The following is a 21,732-nucleotide window of genomic DNA, read 5'->3' on the forward strand; positions in this document are numbered from 1 at the left end:
GCAATGGCTGATCTAGCAATCACATGGAAAGCTCTGACACAAAGTCCATTAAGAGCCTTTCAGGCCGCCTGATCACAGCTCGGGTGTGGAAACTTTTCAATAATGCAGTGTCTGGCAAGCCTTCTTCACTCAGTTCATTAAAGGGCCCCAGTGTTGGAACACACACCACCACTACTACTTTATTTGAACATGCCAATCACTGGGGCTCAGGCATGCCTTTAGGGTGATAGCAGACGAGGAAAAGGGGAAAAGTCGCTTCAGAGATCAGAGGAAGAGGGATATACACTGGAAGGAGGCAGGCACTTGCGAGGCCAAGGGAGGCCTATCCCTGTCCTCCCCTGATGGTTTGTATTAGGGCTGTGCAGAGATTATACAGTGTTTCCAGTTGTCCCTCGAGGTAAGTGCTTGTCAAAAGTTGCCGTTGATATAAATTAAACTTGAGGAGAATCAATGTCACAGACCATTCAACGTTGCGTAAATCTTAGACAACACAGTGGAGGCCTGACTGTGTCATCATCACGGATGGAGGGGAGGACATTCAGATTGACAGTGACGGGATAGTACATGTATGGTTGGTATTGGGGTCATTGAAGGTGATATAGCATCTGAATAACAAGATTTTGAAGACTCAGGGTGCTGTTTGAATTGGGGTCCTGGGGACCTCCTTAAAATGTGACACAGGGCCAGGGGCTGGATGCTGGTTGTAGGAAACGTCTAGTATTTACAAAAAAATTCTAAGGGACAGCCTGTTACAGCGTAAGGATGATGAAAGAGAAAGGTAAATATTCAATCGGCTCTGGCACAGATGAACCATGGCTAAAGTGTAAATCAAAGTACGCAGAATAACACAGTAGCCTGTGATGAGACGTATAGTGTGACGACAGAATGTGTCTGAATGCCAAACAAATTCAGACAAGGTATACAAAAGGCACATTACTTGGTCAGAAAAAAACTACGACAAGGTTGTGGGTTTAAGTCCCACAGGGATGACACAGACATTCTAAAAGTGTATGCACTCATTGTACTGCAAGTCAATTAGGATTTTAAGGAAACATCTGGTAAGTGTCATTACTATCCTACCAGTACAACAATGGGGTTCTGTGTGTGACCGCTGGTACAGCTCTATTCTTTACTATTGTTGGTGGTATCAGGCCAGACAGCCAGGGTATACTTTCAGTGCAGTGAGGAGCCATCTTATGGGGTAGTGATGAGGGACTTGATATGTCAAGACAGGTAGCTCGTGGGGCAGAAAATCTTGAGGGTTCAAGATTACACATTAATTATGGGATGAGGCATCCCTTTTACACTGAAGACATTATGCGCTGTCATCAGAAACTGTGGCTGTGACCTTATGTAGAGACTAACCACAGTCTCTGATAATGGTTACCATGGGACTAATGACATTATAACATCCTACGAGATGGGGTCTGTAGATCAAGCTGTGTCATGGCACAAAAACCATAGACTAGGCCTAGGGGGCTTTGACACTAAAGACTTGCTCTTGATTTGTCTTTTTGAAATGGATAGATATATTGTATTCGATTTTTCACTATAATGGAAATAAAGTAATATTCAAACATGTTTTGTGTGTCCCACTATGGTTTCCTGCACAGAGAACATTAGAATCATCTGCAGAAAACATTGATATGGAATAGCGCGAGTCCCTATTCTTAGTTGAAACTACATAATTGCCATATTATTTTTTGCTGTGTATTTACAGGAAAATAATGAACGCCCTCTCGACCAATTATAATAGAGTATTCAGCCTAGTAGATTTTGCATTGTACTATTATATTAGTTATTTATACAGTATTACATTATAGAAACAGTATATAGAGTACCAAAGAATAACACATTTACATAGCACAGCACGTCTCATTACTTCATTTATTGGACATAGTTTTTTTTGTTGTTGTCAAACTTACATTTCATGAGAATCCATATAAAGGAGCATTGCAACATGCATCAAATTTTCATTGCAGGCATTTAATCACATAGAACAGGTTTATAAAAAGCATTTACAGCAAATGTAAATAATAATTGCTTAAAAACCTTATTCATGGTCCTTCCGAGCCAGATAGGAACAATTGTCACGTGGTGGCTGTAAGTTGTTTTGGTATAATATTAATAATAATAATCATATTATTAATAATAATAATAATGAAATGTATCACAAACATGTGCCTCTCTTGCCAAGTGGACCAGTGAGAAAACCATGAGTCAAAATGTTTCATCTCTATGCAAAACACATTTTATTCTGTGGGTGGTTTAAAGCTGCAGAGCTCATAGATGACCAGTTTAATATGATCAGGTTTAATACTGAGATGAACACTGATTTGTTGACATCTAGTTGTTCTTTGCAGGATTCAGCCATGATCAAAATACATCATATACACAGATTAAATAGGTGGTTTGCTTTAGTGTTTTTTAAGCACATCTTCTTGTGTTTTCTTTACATTTCCTGGAGTGGACAGTTCTTAAGTGACAAGCACGATGGTTAAGACCAACATGACATTTCCAACAGACAGTTCATTGATAAAAGACATTATTCCTCGATATACATTCATGTGGGAGATCATAAGTCCACAAAATAATCAAACAAAAGTCCCCAGGTTTTCATGTGTGGCATTTACTCAGTCTCTCCATTTCTCAAAAGATCATCACTGAGACTTATGGTCACGTGCAGAGTCCTCATGTGGATGAGGTATATTTTAGTAGGCTATAAGTTATGCTTTTCTTCATTTCAGCTCCCTGCTGAAAATGCCAACCTTAGCAATGCAGGATCTTGATGAAAGCTTTTCTGAACTCTATATTGAAAGTGGTGTATATGATGGGGTTCACCGCACTGTTCACATACCCCAGCCACGTGAAAGCATTATACATCTCCGCAGGAACCTTGCATGTGGTGCAGTGGGTGTTCAATATATGAGTGATGAAAAAAGGTAGCCAGCATATGATAAATACACCTAGAGAGAGAGAGAGAGAAGACAAAATGTGAAGAGATCGGAGAAACCAGCTATTACCGTGGTACTGGATTGATGCTGACATTGAGTCATGTCCTGAAGTTAAACTTGATTAAAAAAAAGTCCTTCTGATGTATGAAAATTTAAAACTGTCTCCTTTTGTTGCAACATTGTCTGCCTCGCTGCCTGTAAGCTCTTTTCAAGTTAAGGATTACTAAGGGACTATAATATACCTACACAGGCCATCAGAAAGCTACAGCTAGTAAAATAAATATATCAGCTACATTTTATTGAGTTCTCTTACTGCTTATGACGTGTGAAAGTAAAATAGACTTTACCCCAATGTTTATATCCCTCCTCTCTCAACAGTACCTTCAAAGTGGTATTCATGTTAACAACTTACCAAGGACTATGGCTAACATTTGAGTGGCTTTCTTTTCCTTCTGTTGGGAGATCTTCCTCTTACTCATGAGAGTGGGTTGCTGCTTGATAGACGTCTGGGTTTTGCCGTTGGGTAAGGCCTCGGTCTGAAACACTTTAGCCACTTTGGGCACCGCCAGTATGTCCTTCGAGTCGCTGTTCTTCTCCACTTTGAGGGAGCCCTCAGGCGGGGAGGGGGACACGGAGGTGGGGCTGGTGTTACCCTTGGTTGGCGGGAGGAGCTGGTGGCTGACAGGCGTGGCGGTAGCAGTGTCCACATTCTTCTGTTTCTGAGGGTTGGTGCTCTCGTCCAACTCCATGTCGTCCCCTTCGTGGGCCACCTCTTTGATGAAGATCTGCTGACAGAGATCAACAACAATGTAGTAGTAGTAGTAATACTATTAATAGAGCAGTAACTTCTATATCTTGCTTATGGGGAGAAATGGGAACGATAGAGGAGACACTGCATTAACTGCCTTTGAAAGTAAATACATTTCCTTCTGAGAGTTACTCTGTAAAAAATAGCACAACAAATACTTGACGCACCACTTTTTTCTTGTTGACAGGAAAGCTCCCATTAGGTTTCACAATCACAGTGCACAGACTCACATCTCCTGGGTGACTGCACTTCTCCTGAAACAACAACAGGGGAAAGAAGCCGGCACACAGTCACTGCACAGGCACCAAATGGTCTCCGAGTCGCTCTTTGAGAGGGCACAATTCTAAAGAACAATTAACCAAACAAACTGTCATTCTATTGAGCGTACACCGTTATTTGATTCCCATTCAAATCATTACATCCATAACACTCAATAGGGCAGAAATAAAAAGTCCACAGAGTTAAACTGACAATATTGTTTCAGAAATGGTTTATTGACTCTCAGTATAAAAGTGTTGAGGACTATTTTTCTTGCAATTGCCCAGTACCTTGTGAATTTATTTTCTCTTCGCTCTCCCTTCCCCACACCAAGACAAAAGCATGCATGTACATGAGTAATGTACAGGGGTGAGAGAAACACGTCTTCTTTTCCTGTATTGATCCGCTTTAATGTCACTAAAATCAATATCCAGAAAAGGTCACTTAAAAGGCACATCATAATTACTGTTGCATTTCAGGTCTCCTCCTAATCTAGTAGACCAATGTAACATGGCCAAGTGGGATTTGTCACGTGAAATGACCAATTACAGCACAATATGTTGCTAACAATCTCATTGCACAAAAGATAACCATCTTAAAAACACCTTAGGATAATTGAGTGTGCCCTTTTCATCCCAGCTAGAAAGCTATCTCGTGTGTATTTCTTGCCCCCTCCAACAAGATCATTATCTACAGTTGAAGTCGGAGGTTTACATACACCTTAGCCAAATACATTTAAACTCAGTTTTTCACAATTCCTGACATTTAATCCTAGTAAAAATTCCCTGTTTTAGCTCAGTTAGGATCACCACATTATTTTAAGAATGTGAAAGGTCAAAATAAAAAGAGAGAGAATGATTTATTTCAGCTTGTATTCCTGTTATCACATTCCCAGTGGGTCAGAAGTTTACATACGCTCAATTAGTACTTGGTAGCATTGCCTTTAAAATTGTTTAACTTGGATCAAACGTTTTGGGTAGCCTTCCACAAGCTTCCCACAATAGGTTGGGTGAATTCAGGTTTGTAGGCCTCCTTGCTCACACATATTTTTCAGTTCTGGCCACAATTTTTCTATGGGATAGAGGTCAGGGCTTTGTGATGGCCACTCCAATACCTTAACTTTGTTGTCCTTAAGCCATTTTGCCACAACTTTGGAAGTATGCTTGGGGTCATTGTCCATTTGGAAGACCCATTTGAGACCAAGCTTTAACTTCCTGACTGATGTCTTAAGATGCTGCTTCAATATATCCACATAATTTTTCCCCCTTCATGATGCCATCTATGTTGTGAAGTGCACCAGTCTCTCGTGCAGCAAAGCACGCCCACAACATGATACTGCCACCCCCGTTCTTCAAGGATGGGATGGTGTTCTTTGGCTTGCAAGCCTCCCCCTTTTCCTCCAAACATAATGATAATGATGGTCATTATGGCCAAACAGTTCTATTTTTGTTTCATCAGACCAGGGGACATTTCTCCAAAAAGTACGATCTTTGACCCCATGTGCAGTTGCAAACCATAGTCTGGCTTTTTTATGCTGGTTTTGTAGCAGTGGCTTTTTCCTTGTTGAGCAGCCTTTCAGGTTATGTCGATATAGGACTTATTTTTACTGTGGATATAGATACTTTTGTACCTGTTTCATCCAGCATCTTCACAAGGTCCTTTACTGTTGTTCTGGGATTGATTTGCACTTTTCGCACCAAAGTACGTTAATCTTTAGGAGACAGAACGTGCCTCCTTCCTGAGCAGTATGACGGATGTGTGGTCCCATGGTGTTTATACTTGCGTACCAATGTTTGCACAGATTAGCGTGGTACCTTCAGGCATTTGGAAATTGTTCCCAAGGATGAACCAGATTTGTGGAGGTCTACAATTTTATTCTGAGGTCTTGGCTGATTTCTTTTGATTTTCCCATGATGTCGAGCAAAGAGGCACTGAGATTGAAGGTAGGCCTTGAAACACATCCACAGGTACACCTCCAATTGACTCAAATGATGTCAATTAGCCTATCAGAAGCTTCTAAAGCCAGGATATAATTGTCTGGAATTTTCCAAAATGTTTAAGGGCACAGTCAACTTAGTGCATTTAAACTTCTGACCCACCTGAATTGTTATACAGTGAATATAAGTGAAATAATCTGTCCAAAAACAATTATCGGAAAAATGACTTGTGTTATGCACAAAGTAGATGTCCTAACCGACTTGCCAAAACTATAGTTTGTTAACAAGAAATTTGTGGAGTGGTTGAAAAATGAGTTTTAATGACTCCAACCTAAGTGTATGTAAACTTCCGACTTACATACAACTGTATGTGTTTGGCCTCTCAAGTCTGGGAAGCGCAAACACTTTATGGACAATATTTTGCTTCCTCCTGTTAGATTACATTCTCCAAAAACACATGACGTGTTGTTGACAAAGTATTTCATTGAATTGTCTCTCCTAAGTGTCTCTTAATTTTTGAAAAACATGATTTGCAGCCTAGTCACCTTTAATGTGACGCCTGTGTCGCGGTCGCCTGTCCCTTGACACAAGCGCTTTGTGTTCACCCGTTTTCGCCGCTTGCGAAGCACCACATAAATTTGCACGTAGACCAGCAGAGTGATGATGAAGGGAATGTAGAAGGACACAATGGAGGAGTACACCACAAAGGCCGGGTTGGCGATGATGCACAGGGACTCGTCGCGAGTCGCTAGGGAGGAAAACAAAATGACAGAAAACAACAATACTAGTCAAACGTACAGTGGCAAGAAAAAGTATGTGAACTTTGAAATTACCCGGATTTCTGCATAAATTGGTCATCAAAATGGATCTGATCTTCATCTAAGTCACAACAATAGACAGACATAGTGTGCTTAAACTAATAACACACAAATTATTGTATTTTTCTTGTCTACACTGAATACATATTTTAAACATTCACAGTGTAGGTTGGAAAATGTATGTGAACCCCTAGGCTAATGACTTCTCCAAAAGCTAATTGGAGCCAGGAGTCAGCTAACCTGGAGTCCAATCAATGAGACGAGATTGGATATGTTGGAGCTGCCTTGCCATATATAAAAAATTACATGAACACCCATCTGCGGCCCGCTAATCGTTAGCTGTCTTATCGGCTGCTCTCTGAATAGGTCTATCGGACAATTTTTTCTTGGGTCACTATAACTATTTTGCCAATTGGATTGATCCCCTCTACCACACGGAACCCCCCTAATCTACTGACGGAAGCGCACGAGATGGCTAAAAACAGACCTTCATCCTATGGCTAGCTTGCTACTGATGGCACGGCTAGCTGTCTGAGACCCTTATGATCACTCGACAAAGCATGCTTCTCCTTAATGCCAATATGCCTTGTCCATTGCTGTTCTGGTTAGTGTTTATTGGCTTATTTCACTGTAGAGCCTCTAGCCCTGCTCATTATATCTTATCCAACCTTTCAGTTCCACCACACACACATGCGATGACATCACCTGGTTTCAAGGATGTTTCTAGAGACAATATCTCTCTCATCATCACTCAATACCTAGGTTTACCTGCACTGTATTCACATCCTACCATAACTTGGTCTGTACATTATACCTTGAATCTATTTTATCACCCCCAGAAACCTCATTTTACTCTGTTCCGGACGTTCTAGATGACCAATTCTCATAGTTTTTAGCCGTACCCTTATCCTACTCCTCTGTTCCTTTGGTGATGTAGAGGTGAATCCAGGCCCTGCAGTGCCTAGCTCCACTCCTATTCCCCAGGCGCTCTCTTTTGATGACTTCTGTAACCGTAATAGCCTTGGTTTCATGCATGTTAACATTAGAAGCCTCCTCCCTAAGTTTGTATTATTCACTGCTTTAGCACACTCTGCCAACCCGGATGTTCTAGCAGTGTCTGAATCCTGGCTTAGGAAGACCACCAAAAACTCTGAAATCTCCATTACTAACTACAACATTTTCAGACAAGATAGAACGGCCAAAGGGGGCGGTGTTGCAATCTACTGCAAAGATAGCCTGCAGAGTTCTGTCCTACTATCCAGGTCTGTACCCAAACAATTTGAACTTCCACTCTTAAAAATCAACCTCTCTAAAAACAAGTCTCTCACCGTTGTCGCCTGCTATATAACCCCTCTTCCCCCAGCTGTGCTCTGGATACCATATGTGAACTGATTGCCCCCCATCTATCTTCAGAGCTCGTGCTGCTAGGTGACCTAAAATAGAACATGCTTAACACCCCAGCCATCCTACAATCTAAGCTTGATGCCCTCAATCTCACACAAATTATCAATGAACCTACCAGGTACAACCCCAAAGCCCTAAACACGGGCACCCTCATAGATATCATCCTAACCAACTTGCCCTCTAAATACACCTCTGCTGTTTTCAACCAAGCGATCACTGCCTCGTTGCCTGTATCCGTAATGGGTCAGCGGTCAAACGACCTCCACTCATCACTGTCAAACGCTCCCTGAAACACTTCAGCGAGCAGGCCTTTCTAATCGACCTGGCCGGGGTATCCTGGAAGATATTGATCTCATCCCGTCAGTAGAGGATGCCTGGTTATTTAAAAAAAATGCCTTCCTCACCATCTTAAATAAGCATGCCCCATTCAAGAAACTTTGAACCAGGAACAGATATAGCCCTTGGTTCTCTCCAGACCTGACTGCCCTTAACCAACACAAAAACCGCCTATGGCGTTCTGCATTAGCATCGAACAGACCCCGTGATATGCAACTTTTCAGGGAAGCTAGAAACCAATATACACAGGCAGTTAGAAAAGCCAAGGCTATCTTTTTCAAGCAGAAATTTGCTACCTGCAACACAAACTCAAAAAAGTTCTGGGACACTGTAAAGTCCATGGAGAATAAGAACACCTCCTCCCAGCTACCCACTGCACTGAGGATAGGAAACACTGTCACCACCGATAAATCCACTATAATTGAGAATTTCAATAAGCATTTTTCTACGGCTGGCCATGCTTTTCACCTGGCTACCCCTACCCCGGTCAACAGCACTGCACCCCCCCACAGCAACTCGCCCAAGCCTTCCCCATTTCTCCTTCTCCCAAATCCAGTCAGCTGATGTTCTGAAAGAGCTGCAAAATCTGAACCCCTACAAATCAGCCAGGCTAGACAATCTGGACCCTTTCTTTCTAAAAATTATCTGCTGAAATTGTTGCAACCCCTATTACTAGCCTGTTCAACCTCTCTTTCGTGTCGTCTGAGATTCCCAAAGATTGGAAAGCAGCTGCGGCCATCCCCCTCTTCAAAGGGGGGGGGGGACACTCTTGACCCAAACTGCTACAAACCTATTTCTATCCTACCCTGCCTTTCTAAGGTCTTCGAAAACCAAGTCAACAAACAGATTACCGACCATTTCGAATCCCACCATACCTTCTCCGCTATGCAACCTGGTTTCAGAGCTGGTCATGGGTGCACCTCAGCCACGCTCAAGGTCCTAAACGATAGCTTAACCACCATCGATAAGAAACAATACTGTGCAACCGTATTCATTGACCTGGCCAAGGCTTTCAACTCTGTCAATCACCACATCCTCATTGGCAGACTCAATAGCCTTGGTTTCTCAAATGATTGCCTCGCCTGGTTCACCAACTACTCTGATAGAGTTCAGTGTGTCAAATCGGAGGGCCTGTTGTCCGGGCCTCTGACAGTCTCTATGGGGGTGCCACAGGGTTAATTCTTGGACTGACTCTCTTCTCTGTATACATCAATGATGTCGCTCTTGCTGCTGGTGAGTCTCTGATCCACCTCTACGCAGACGACACCATTCTGTATACTTCTGGCCCTTCTTTGGACACTGTGTTAACAACCCTCCAGACGAGCTTCAATGCCATACAACTCTCCTTCCGTGGCCTACATTTGCTCTTAAATACAAGTAAAACTAAATGGTTGCTCTTCAACCGATCGCTGCCTGAACCTGCCCGCACGTCCAACATCACTACTCTGGACGGTTCTGACTTAGAATATGTGGACAACTACAAATACCTAGGTGTCTGGTTAGACTGTAAACTCTCCTTCCAGACTCACATCAAACATTTCCAATCCAAAGTTAAATCTAGAATTGGCTTCCTGTTTCGCAACAAAGCCTCCTTCACTCATGCTGCCAAACATACCCTTGTAAAACTGACCATCCTACCGATCCTCGACTTCGGCGATGTCATTTACAAAATAGCCTCCAATACCCTACTCAATAAATTGGATGTAGTAGTCTATCACAGTGCCATCCGTTTTGTCACCAAAGCCCCATATACTACCCACCACTGAGACCTGTACGCTCTCGTTGGCTGGCCCTCGCTTCATACTCGTCGCCAAACCCACTGGCTCCAGGTCATCTACAAGACCCTGCTAGGTAAATTCCCCCCTTATCTCAGCTCGCTGGTCATCATAGCAGCACCCACCTGTAGCACGCGGTCCAGCAGGTATATTTCTCTGTTCACCCCCAAAACCAATTCTTCCTTTGGCCGCCAATCCTTCCAGTTCTCTGCTGCCAATGACTGGAACGAACTACAAAAATCTCTGAAACTGGAAACACTTATCTCCCTCACTAGCTTTAAGCACCAGATGTCAGAGCAGCTCACAGATTACTGCACCTGTACATAGCCATCTATAATTTAGCCCAAAAAACTACCTCTCCCCCTACTGTATTTATTTATTTTGCTCCATTGCACCCCATTATTTCTATCTCTACTTTGCACATTCTTCCACTGCAAATCTACCATTCCAGTGTTTTACTTGCTATATTGTATTAACTTCGCCACCATGGCCTTTTTTGCCTTTACCTCCCTTACCTCATTTGCTCACATTGTATATACAGTAGAAAAATAAGTGTATGTTTGTTTTACTCCATGTGTAACTCTGTGTTGTTGTATGTGTCAAACTGCTTTGCTTTATCTTGGTCAGGTCGCAATTGTAAATGAGAACTTGTTCTCAATTTGCCTACCTGGTTAAATAAAGGTGAAATAAAAAGAAAAGTAAAAGAAACTCACACATTTTGAGTTTGCTATTGTCATGACTGTCATGACCAGGTCAGGTTACAGGAGACCACAACCCTACAGATTATCTCTCAACCCCGACAGAGGAGGAGAGATCTAGGGGTCTGAAGATGTGGGGGATTTTATGACCCCTCACGCCCCTGGTAAATCTCAGGCCACAGACAAATTCCTTTGTCCTGTTACTATGGAGAACCAGCCTCAGAACATTAAACATGAAATAAAGGGACTTTGGAACAATGGTTTCCATCAGCCACAATGGTGGTCATGACGATAGATGGAATATGAAAATGTATGTCATTTTTGTTTTGTTATTAAAGGTTAATAGATGATGTTATTATGAAAACATTGTAACGTGAAGAGTTTTCCTAGTAGATGTTTGATGTTTATACATTGTACATTGTATGGAAAATATCCAAATCAAAGAGAATGTTTTGGGGAAGATGAAATGTTATTAAGTTAGTTGTCTAAAATTGGATTTGAATAAAATCTAGACCTTGCCTCATTAACTTGGTACGCCCAGAGAATTGCCCTAAAGGCAGTTATGCCCACTTCTGACCCAAGGGTATAAAACCTGTGGGTATAGAATTTACACGAAGACTACGTGACCCAGGCTGCAGCAAGGTCTAAAAAGTCAACGAACCCAGAACGCAACGCAAGTTTGAAGACAAAGAAATCCTTTTCTACCCAAGCTACGGTTGAGTAGCTGTGTCTAAGCGGATTAATTCAAGTCAAACCACCTAGCCTCCATCTCCCATCGAATCGTGGTATCTAAAGGGTTTCATTCCTATGCTGTGAGCTCTGAGCTACAGAGCTGTGTCCTCAGAAGACCCCTTCCAGAGCAAAGGGTGAGGGAACAGACTCCTAAGCCAAAAGGACACTGACATCGGGAGGACGATCAGTGAGGTGCGCCGGAGTAGTGCGTCATCGAGCAGTCTGGACGGTCCACGCAGAGAATCTTCGGAGATCATCCCCACGTAATTAAATAATTATATTCTGACCCATAAGAGCGGCAGTTTGGGGCAAGGCTAGGGTTAAAATAGCATAGCTGACAAATTCACCCAAATGTATATTTCTCTCGTTTACTTTCTTTTTTCTCGCTCTCTTTGAAATCCCCATTTTGGGTAACACGCGCCATAGTGTGTTGGCCCGTTAAACTAAGTTCTAATCAATAGCCTATAATGTGTTTTGTCTATGTGTATCTTTTATCATCATTTTAGCTTTTTAGTAAATAAATATTCAACTAAGATTGGTGTGGTACGAACTCATTGGTGAGACCCGGGTCCGTGCAGATTCACGGGCTATACGACGTTCAGAATGAGATTGGTAGAGGCAACTGGTTAATTAGCGGCCGTTGTAAAATCAATATTCTAATATTCTTTGAGTTAATTTGGGAAATAGAAACTCAATAAAAACTAGTTTTCCTATGGTGCCCCAGGTTAATTAGTTAATAATTGCTTGATTCAGTTAATCACGCAATTAGAAACTTTAATCATTCGATGAACAACAGTCGTCACATTAACTAATACAACGTCACAACACTATTCACAAGAAGCATTGCCTGATGTGAACCATGCCTCGAACAAAAGAGAGCTCAGAAGACCTCAAATTAAGAATGGTTGACTTGCATAAAGCTGGAAAGGGTTACAAAGGTATCTCTAAAAGCCTTGATGTTCATCAGTCCACGGTAAGACAAATTGTCTATAAATGGAGAAAGTTCAGTACTGTTGCTACTCTCCCTAGGAGTGACCGTCCTGCAAAGATAACTGCAAGAGCAGTGTAGAATGCTCAATGAGGTTAAGAAGAATCCTAAAGTGTCAGCTAAAGACTTGCTATCATCTCCGTTGACGAGTCTACGATATGGAAAACACTAAAGAAGAATGGTGTTCATGGAAGGACATCACAGAAGAAGCCACTGCTGTCCAAAAAAACATTTTTTAAGTTTGCAAAAGTGCACCTGGATGTTCCACAGAGCTACTGGCAAAATATTCTGTGGACAGATGAAACTAAAGTTGAGTTGTTTGGAAAGAACACACAACACTGTATGTGGAGAAATAAAAGGCACAGCACACCAACATAAAAACCTCATCCCAACTATAAAGTATGGTGGAGGGGAGCATCATGGTTTGGGGCTGCTTTGCTGCCTCAGGGCCTGGACAGCTTGCTATCATCGAAGGGAAAATGAATTTTATCAAGACATTTTGCAGGAGAATGTTAGGCTATCTGTCCGCGAAATGAATCTCAACCGAAGTTGGGTGATGCATCCGGACAACGACCCAAAACACAGACGATTGAGATGCTGTGGCATGATTTCAAGGGAGCAGTTCACACCAGACATCCCAAGAATATTGCTGAACTGAAACAGTTTTGTAAGAGGAATGGTCCAAAATTCCTCCTGACTATTGTGCATGTCTGATCAGCAACTGCAGAAAACATTTGGTTGAGGTCATTGCAGCCCAAAGCGGGTCAACCAGTTATTAAATCCAAGGGTTCACATAAGTTTTCCACCCTAAACTGTAAATGTTTACACGGTGTGTTCAATAAAGACATGAAAACGTATAATTGTTTGTGTGTTATTAGTGTAAGCAGAATGTTTGTCTATTGTTGTGATGAAGACCAGATAATTTTTTGGGACCAATTTATGCAGAAAGTCAGGTATTTCCAAAGGGTTTACATACTTTTTCTTGCCACTGTATGTAAGGAGCCTTGCACGAGCGAACAGGAACAGCTCATTTGAGCAATAGTCATTCTCTGTAGCATGAAGCAGCTTGATGTATAAGTACAACCCCTGGACAGGACACTATTCTATTGCAATCTTATCCCCAATGTACCTCCTTAATTCTGAGTGCCAAGCTAAGACGCATCGGGTACCATATAAACAGGGTGTGGTATGACTCAGCCGACGAGCGGTCTCCCAACCTTTCAATCTCAGGGTGGGTACTCTAACCACAAGGCAACGGAGTTGGTCAAAACAGTGCAAAATACATCAAATTGACATTTTGGATGAATATACAGTCGTGGGCAAAAGTTTTGAGAATAACACAAATATTAATTTCCACAAAGTTTGCTGCTTCAGTGGCTTTAGATATTTCTGTCAGTTTTTGTTTGTCCACCCGCCTCTTGAGGATTGACCACAAGTTCTCAATGGGATAAAGGTCTGGGGAGTTTCCTGGCCATGGACCCAAAATATCAATGTTTTGTTCCCTGAGCAAGGTGCTCCATCATGCTGGAAAAGGCATTGTTCGTCACCAAACTGTTCCTGGATGGTTGGGAGAAGTTGCTCTCGGAGGATGTGTTGGTACCATTCTTTATTCATGGCTGTGTTCGTAGGCAAAATTGTGACTGTGCCCACTCCCTTGGATGAGAAGCAACCCCACACATGAATGGTCTCAAGATGCTTTACTGTTGGCATGATACAGGACTGATGGTAGCGCTCACCTTGTCTTCTCCGGACAAGCTTTTTTCCAGATACCCCAAACAATCGGAAAGGGGATTCATCAGAGAAAATGACTTTACCCCAGAATATCAGTCTGTCCCTGATGTTTTTCCTGGAGAGAAGTGGCTTCTTTGCTGCCCTTCTTGACACCAGGCCATTCTCCAAAAGTCTTCACCTCACTGTGCATGCAGACATTCCTGCTGACATTCCTGAGCTTGCAAGCTCTGTACTGGTGGTGCCCCGATCCCGCAGCTGAATCCACTTTAGGAGACAGTCCTGGCGCTCGCTGGACTTTTTTGGGCGCCCTGAAGCCTTCTTCACAACAATTGAATTGCTCTCCTTGAAGTTCTTGATGATCCAATACATTTTTGATTTAGGTGCAATCTTACTGGCAGCAATATCCTTGCCTTTGAAGCCCTTTTTTGTGCAAAGCAATGATGACGGGATGTGTTTCCTTGCAGGTAACCATGGTTGACAGAGGAAGCACAATGATTCCAAGCACCACCCTCCTTTTGAAGCTTCCAGTCTGTTATTCAAACTCAATTAGCATGACAGAGTGATTTCCAGCCTTGTCCTCGTCTACACTCGTGTTAACGAGAGAATCACTGACATGATGTCAGCTGGTCCTTTTGTCGCAGGGCTGAAATGCAGTGGAAATGTTTTTTGGGGATTCAGTTAATTTGCATGGCAAATAGGGACTTTGCATCTAATTGAAATTCATCTGATCACTCTTCATAACATTCTGGAGTATATGCAAATTGCCATAATACAAACTGAGGCAGCAGACTTTGTGAAAATGTATATTTGTGTCATTCTCAAAAATTTTGGCCATGACTGTACTCTGTGTTTGAAAGAGGAGCATTCAAACTAACCATCACACTGTTAACCCCCATTCACAGCAGTCATACAGTTTAGTATCACCTATCATTGTCAAATTGAGTCTACTCCTTAGTGCCATGAAAGCCAAAACACAGTGGAAGCACTGTGCAATAGCACAGATTACAGTGCAGCAGAGCAAGGTAGCTCACAGTTCCTGCTATTACCTGTGTTATTTAGGCCGAACAACAGGGGGCATGATATTGCAAAGGACAGAACCCACACCACTGAGATCATAACAGTGACTCGTCTTCTGGAGCTGTAGCGCGTGTTGTACAGCATGGGCATGGCGACTGCTGTGTATCTGTTGTGGAAGGAAGCAGATGGGAGAAAAGACAAGGGAAAAACACAGTAGGAATAGACAAACTGGCTTTTCTACTGTGCAGACTACACGTGGAGTAACAGACAACATCTTTCTCCATCTTCTCTTAGTAGGGACATCAGGGATGTATGGGTAGAAAAAAGGTGGGTAAACTCTGATATGATGGGAGACGACTAACATACAGTAAACGCAAAAAAACTATAATTTAGTATAACAGGTAAATGCTATTCAGGAAATAAAACGGTGCTTAATGTGCATTAACCCTTGTGCATTAAGTGTGTTTATATGAATTAACCCTCCACTACATCCCTGGCAGAGAACCTTATCAATTAACCTCTAGCCTGCTGTGTGACCTTATTAGTGAGTTAGAGAATCTCTACTTCCTAAGGATGTCAACTAACAGACTTACTTTATTGATTTCATTGTAATTTGGTTTGGAACCTTAAGGTACGAAGCCGAAGGCGACTTAAGCACTTAAAGCTATAATCCTTAGTTGCTAAATATATTGGACTTAGAAATGAATGATATCAAGCACCAGTCAAAAGTTTGGACACACCTACTCATTTAAGGATTTTTCTTTATTTTGACTATTTTTTACATTGTAGAATAATAGTGAAGAAATCAAAACTATGAAATAACATATGGAATCATGTAGTAACCCAAAGTGTTAAACAAATGAACAAATATTTTATACTATTCAAAGTAGCCACCCTTTGCCTTGATGACAGCTTTGCACACTCTTGGGATTATCTCAACAAGTTTCATAAGGAATCCAACAGTCTTGAAGGAGTTCCCACATATGCTGAGCACTTGTTGGCGGCTTTTCCTTCACTCTGCGGTCCAACTCATCCCAAACCATCTCAATTGGGTTGAGGTCGGGTGATATTGGAGGCCAGGTCATCTAATGCAGCACTCCATCACAAATCTCAAATTTGGACTCATCAGACCAAAGGACAGATTTCCACCGGTCTAATGTCCATTGCTCGTGTTTCTTGGCCCAAGCAAGTCTCTTCTTCTTATTGGTGTCCTTTAGTAGTGGTTTCATTGCAGCAAGGCCTGATTCATGCAGTCTCCTCTGAACAGTTGATGTTGAGATGCGTCTGTTACTTGAACTCTGTGAAGCATTTATTTGGGCTGCAACCTGAGGTGCAGTTAACTCTAATGAACGTATCCTCTGCAGCAGAGGTAACTCGGTCTTCCTTTCCTGTTGCTGTCCTCATAAGAGCCAGTTTCATCATGATGGTTTTTGCAACTGCACTTGAAGAAACTTTAGAAGTTCTTGAAATATTCTGGATTGACTGGCCTTCATGTCTTAAAGTAATGATGGACTGTAATTTCTCTTTACTTATTTGAGCTGTTCTTTACATAATATGGACTTGGTCTTTCAGGGCTATTAGGGCTATCTTCTGTATATCACCCCTACCTTGTCACAACACAACTGATTGGCTAAAACGCATTAAGAAGGTAAGAAATTCCACAAATTAACTTAACAAGGCACACCTGTTAGTTGAAATGCATTCCAGATGACTACCTCATGAAGCTGGTTGAGAGAATGCCAAGAGTATGCAAAGCTGTCATCAAGGCAAAGGGTGGCTACTTTGAAGAATCTCACATATAAAATATATTTTCATTTGTTTAACACTTTTTTGGTTACTACATGATTCCATGTGTGTTATTTCACAGTTCTGATGTCTTCGATATTATTCTACAATGTAGAAAATATAAATAGTAAAGAAAAACCTTGGAATAAGTTGGTCTGTCCAAACTATACAGTACTGGTACAGTACATAATAACCATTGATTCTTGAAAAATATAATAATAATAATATTGTGAGCTTAGTTCCATTGTTGTACCCCATCAGAACCCAAAATTAGCTTGTTTTACTTCAATGCTTGTAAACAATGTAACTATAAACACCATATAGCTTCAAATCACGGTAAAACTGTACATTTGAAATCATGGAGCGACAGTCCTTTCATCCATAGCTCTGTCTATGAATTTGAGAGTGGTTGTTGTTTCAATTAAGGACTCTAGCTTTATGGGTACTCTTTATTCAATATTACAGATCACATGACACAGGACTAATTGTTAATCACAGGACTATTCTATATAGGACTATTCACAGGACTATTCTCTTACTCTAAAATAAGTATCTGCAGTATAAACAACTCCAAGATTTTCTGCACACAATGAATGTGCAGACATTTTGTATTCAAATACAAATTACTTCAATAAATATTTAAATCACCTCTGAGTTATGTATTCACATAACCAAGGTGGTGTTCTGAACATGCATTTGAGTGACACGAAAATCAGTGAAGTGGAAAATCATTCAAAATGAAAAGTGGCACACTGCATAGTCCATAAATAATGGCATTGGTATTTAATAGAAAGTACCAGCTGGGTTATGCAAGTAGGCCTTTTAGGCCCAGACTCCAATGAATTTGCTTAAAGATTTTCACTGCAAATCCACAATGGCACCTGCCTCCAGCCACGATTCAACAATTTCAAGAACACTTACCGATCAATGCTGATGGCACAGAGATTGAGGATGCTTGCAGTGCACATCATGACATCTAGGGTGACAAAGATGTCACAGTGGATTTTACTAAACCTCCACTCTCCCACCACCTGAAAGAAAGATGTTCCAACATTTAGAGACAACAGAAATATTTGTTTTATCCCCCTTCAGCACCGACTCATACACTGACTGTTTTTCAGTTGCAGTTCAGTCAGATACTAAAATGCACACCTTACATGTTCCTGAATAAATGTTCTTATCTTTTCAGCTGTTCTCATGAATCTTCCAATGCCTGCTCCATTCACCATCAAACAATTCTAAAAACCTGTTTTTGCAGTGTCATTACTGGGTATTGCGTGTAGATTGATGAGGGGAAAAAAACATTTCCATTTTAGAATAAGGCTGTAACGTAACAAAACATGGAAAAAGTCAAGGGGTCTGAATACCTTCCGAAATCAATGTATTTACAGTGTATGCTGATCTTTCCATGACAGACTGACCTGGTGAATCCAGGTGAAAATGATGATCTGCTATTGACGTCCCTTGTTAAATCCACTTCAAATCAGTGTAGATGAGGGGAGGAGACAGGTTAAAGAAGGATTTTTAAGCCTCGAGACAATTGAGACATGGATTGTGTACATGTGCCATTCAGATGGTGAATGGTTAAGATACAAGATTTAAGTGCCTTTGAACGGGGTATGGTAGTAGGTGCCAGGCACACTGGTTTGAGTATGTCAAGAACTGCAACGCTACTGGGTTTTTGAAGCTTAACAGTTTCCTGTGTGTATCAAGAATGGCCCACCACCCAATGGACATTCAGCCAACGGCAGGCCAGTTGTCGAAAATGTGTCATTGATTAACAAGGACAAAGGAGGCAGACACAAATTGTGCAGAGCAACAGAGGGGCTGTTAGTCAACTAACAGTCAAGAACAACATTGGTGCCCAAAGACCCATAAAAGAAAGCACAACTCATTGTACATTGACACAAATGGGTTATGGCAGCGGATGACCTGACAGAGTTCCACTTCTTTCAGCAAAAAACAAGACTCTGCGGTTGCAGTGGGCTCAGGAACGAAAACACTGGAGAATTGGAAAAACATTGCCTGGTCTGATGAATCTCGGTTCCTGCCGTTGCACGCAGATGGGAGGACAGGGGAATGGAGAAAACCACGAGTACATGTATCCATCACGAAGGGTGTCAACATTGGAGGCTTACGGTGGTGGTGCGAGGTGTGTTTTTAATGGCACACATTGGGCCCCATCATAAAAGTGGAGCAATGTTTGAATGCCACAGGATATCTGAACAACATTGCCATCAGGTGCATCCCAGCATGGCAGCTAGGATTGTCCAGAAATGGTTCCACAAACATGACAGTGAATTGAGCTTATTGCGGTGGTCTGCCCAGTCACCAGATCTCAATTCAATTGCATATGTGGAATGAGATGGAACAAGCTATTCACCACTAGCCAACTTGACACAACTGTGGGAAGCATTAGAGTCAACATGGTCCAGCATCCCTGTGGAACGCTTTCAACACCTTGTAGAGCCCATGCCCCGACAAATGGAGTCTGTTCTGGAGGGAAAAGGGAGGAATTGCAACTCAATATGAGGAAGGTGTTCCTAATGTTTGGTATAGTCAGTGTATATTAACTCAGTGCCAAGTTTATTAGGTACAGCCAACTAGTACTGGGTCAGATCCTATAATGTCTCCAGAAGTTATCACCTTTCTATTTATTCCTTATGTTATTTTTTTATTTAAAAATTTGTATTTTTTCTACTATTTCTCTTTTTTTATTATTATTGTTGGGAAGGGCCCATAAGTAAGCATTTCACTGTTGTTTACGTAGCACATGACAAATACAATTTGATTTGAACAGCCTTAATTCTTCAGAGCATGGGTTGATTCTATTTTCAAACATTTCTCAATTGGTATCAAAGGGACCTAACGTTTGCCAGGAAAACATTCCCCACACCATTACACAACCAGCATGTACCTTTGGCATCAGGCAGTATGGGGCCATGGACTCATGCTGCTCACGCCAAATCCTGACTCTGCAAATCAGCATGACGCACAGGAACTGGGATTTGTCAGACCAGGCAATGTTTTTCCACTCCTCAATTGTCCAGTGTTGGTGATCTCGTGCCCACTGGAGCCGCTAATAGGAGTGGAACCCAGTGTGGTTGTCTGCTGTAATAGCCCACAAGGACCGACGAGTTGTGCATTCCGAGATGCCGTTCTGCACACCACAGTTGTATTGAGCCGTTATTTGCCTGTCTGTGGCCAGCCTGTTAGCCTGCACGATTCTTGCCATTCTCCTTCAACTTCAACGAGCTGTTTTCGGCCCATAGGACTGCCGCTGACTGGATGTTTTCTGTTTGTTGCACCATTGTTGATAAACCCTAAACATTGTTGTGTGTGAAAAGCCAAGGAGTCTGGTCGTTTCTGAGATACTGGAACCGGCGCAGCAGGCACAGACGATCAATACAGTACCACGCTCAATGTCTCTTAGGTCACTCAAATTTGCCCATTCTAAAGTTCAATCGAACAGTAACAGAATGCCTTGATGCATGTCTGCCTGCTTTATATAGCAAGCAAATCTTCTATTTTTTGTGAACGGGGTGGTGTACCTAATAAACTGGCCACTGAGTGAATGCATGTACACACACAACTGGTAAAAAGTTTTAGAACACGTTTTAGAACTGAAATCATTCAAGGGTTTTTCTTTATTTTTACTATTGTCTACATTGTAGTAAAGGCATCAAAACATATGGAATCATGTAGTTAAATCAAAATATATTTATATTTGAGATTATTCAAATAGCCACCCTTTGTCTTGATGACAGCTTTGTACACTTTTGGAATTCTCTCAACCAGCTTCACCTGGAAGGCTTTTCCAACAGTCTTGAAGGAGTTCCCACATATGCTGAGAACTTGTTGGGTGCTTTCCCTTCACACTTTTTTGGTTACTACATGATTCCATATGTGTTATTTCATAGTTTGATGTCTTCACTATTATTCTACAACATAGAAAATATGAAAAATAAAGAAAAACCCTTGAATGAGTAGGTGTTCTAAAACTTTGACTGGTAGAGTGTGTGATATATATATTGTAGCAGGCTCAATAACGCACCAGTAGCACAACTAGAACACACATGGGGAGTTTATTAGGGATTTTTGTACACTGGGGAAAAGGGTGGGAATTCAACTATTTCACAGTCCACAAACCGGTCTTGTTATCCATTCTGTTCTCCAGGGGTAATCCTAAAACTCGGGTCCTCAGCCAATCCTGTTCGGTACACAAGGGGGGTAATCAGACAGTCCAGGTCACAACGGGTTAACACACAGATATTGCTCTCTCTTCTCCCACTCTTCATCACGCACGCTTTGCTATCCATTCTCTGCCCCTTTGTGCCGGCTGCTTCCTATTTTTTTCCCAAGCACTCCCTGGCTTAATGATCCACAGTCTCGCCTCGTTGGGGCAGGAAGTCCATATAAGACTTGGGAGTGGAGCCAGCGGGCTGCAAGATATCTCCCTTCAATAACCACTCCCGTCACCTCTCCCTGCTG

General features: G+C 41.9%; 1 protein-coding gene across 1 annotated transcript in view; it reads right to left on the reverse strand.

Moving 5' to 3' along the window:
• Positions 1-1,874: 1,874 nt before the first annotated feature.
• Positions 1,875-21,732, reverse strand: part of d2r1 (dopamine D2 receptor 1) — a 50,602-nt gene continuing 30,744 nt past the window's right edge. The window contains 6 exon segments of the mRNA NM_001124371.2: positions 1,875-2,966; positions 3,367-3,739; positions 3,930-4,016; positions 6,503-6,705; positions 15,486-15,622; positions 18,163-18,272. Of these exon segments, the coding sequence (NP_001117843.2) occupies positions 2,770-2,966; positions 3,367-3,739; positions 3,930-4,016; positions 6,503-6,705; positions 15,486-15,622; positions 18,163-18,272 (1,107 nt within the window). The 3' untranslated portion in view covers positions 1,875-2,769.

This window comes from Oncorhynchus mykiss, chromosome 24 (assembly GCF_057628025.1).
Source record: "Oncorhynchus mykiss isolate SJ-2025 chromosome 24, ASM5762802v1, whole genome shotgun sequence".
NCBI lineage: Eukaryota > Metazoa > Chordata > Actinopteri > Salmoniformes > Salmonidae > Oncorhynchus > Oncorhynchus mykiss.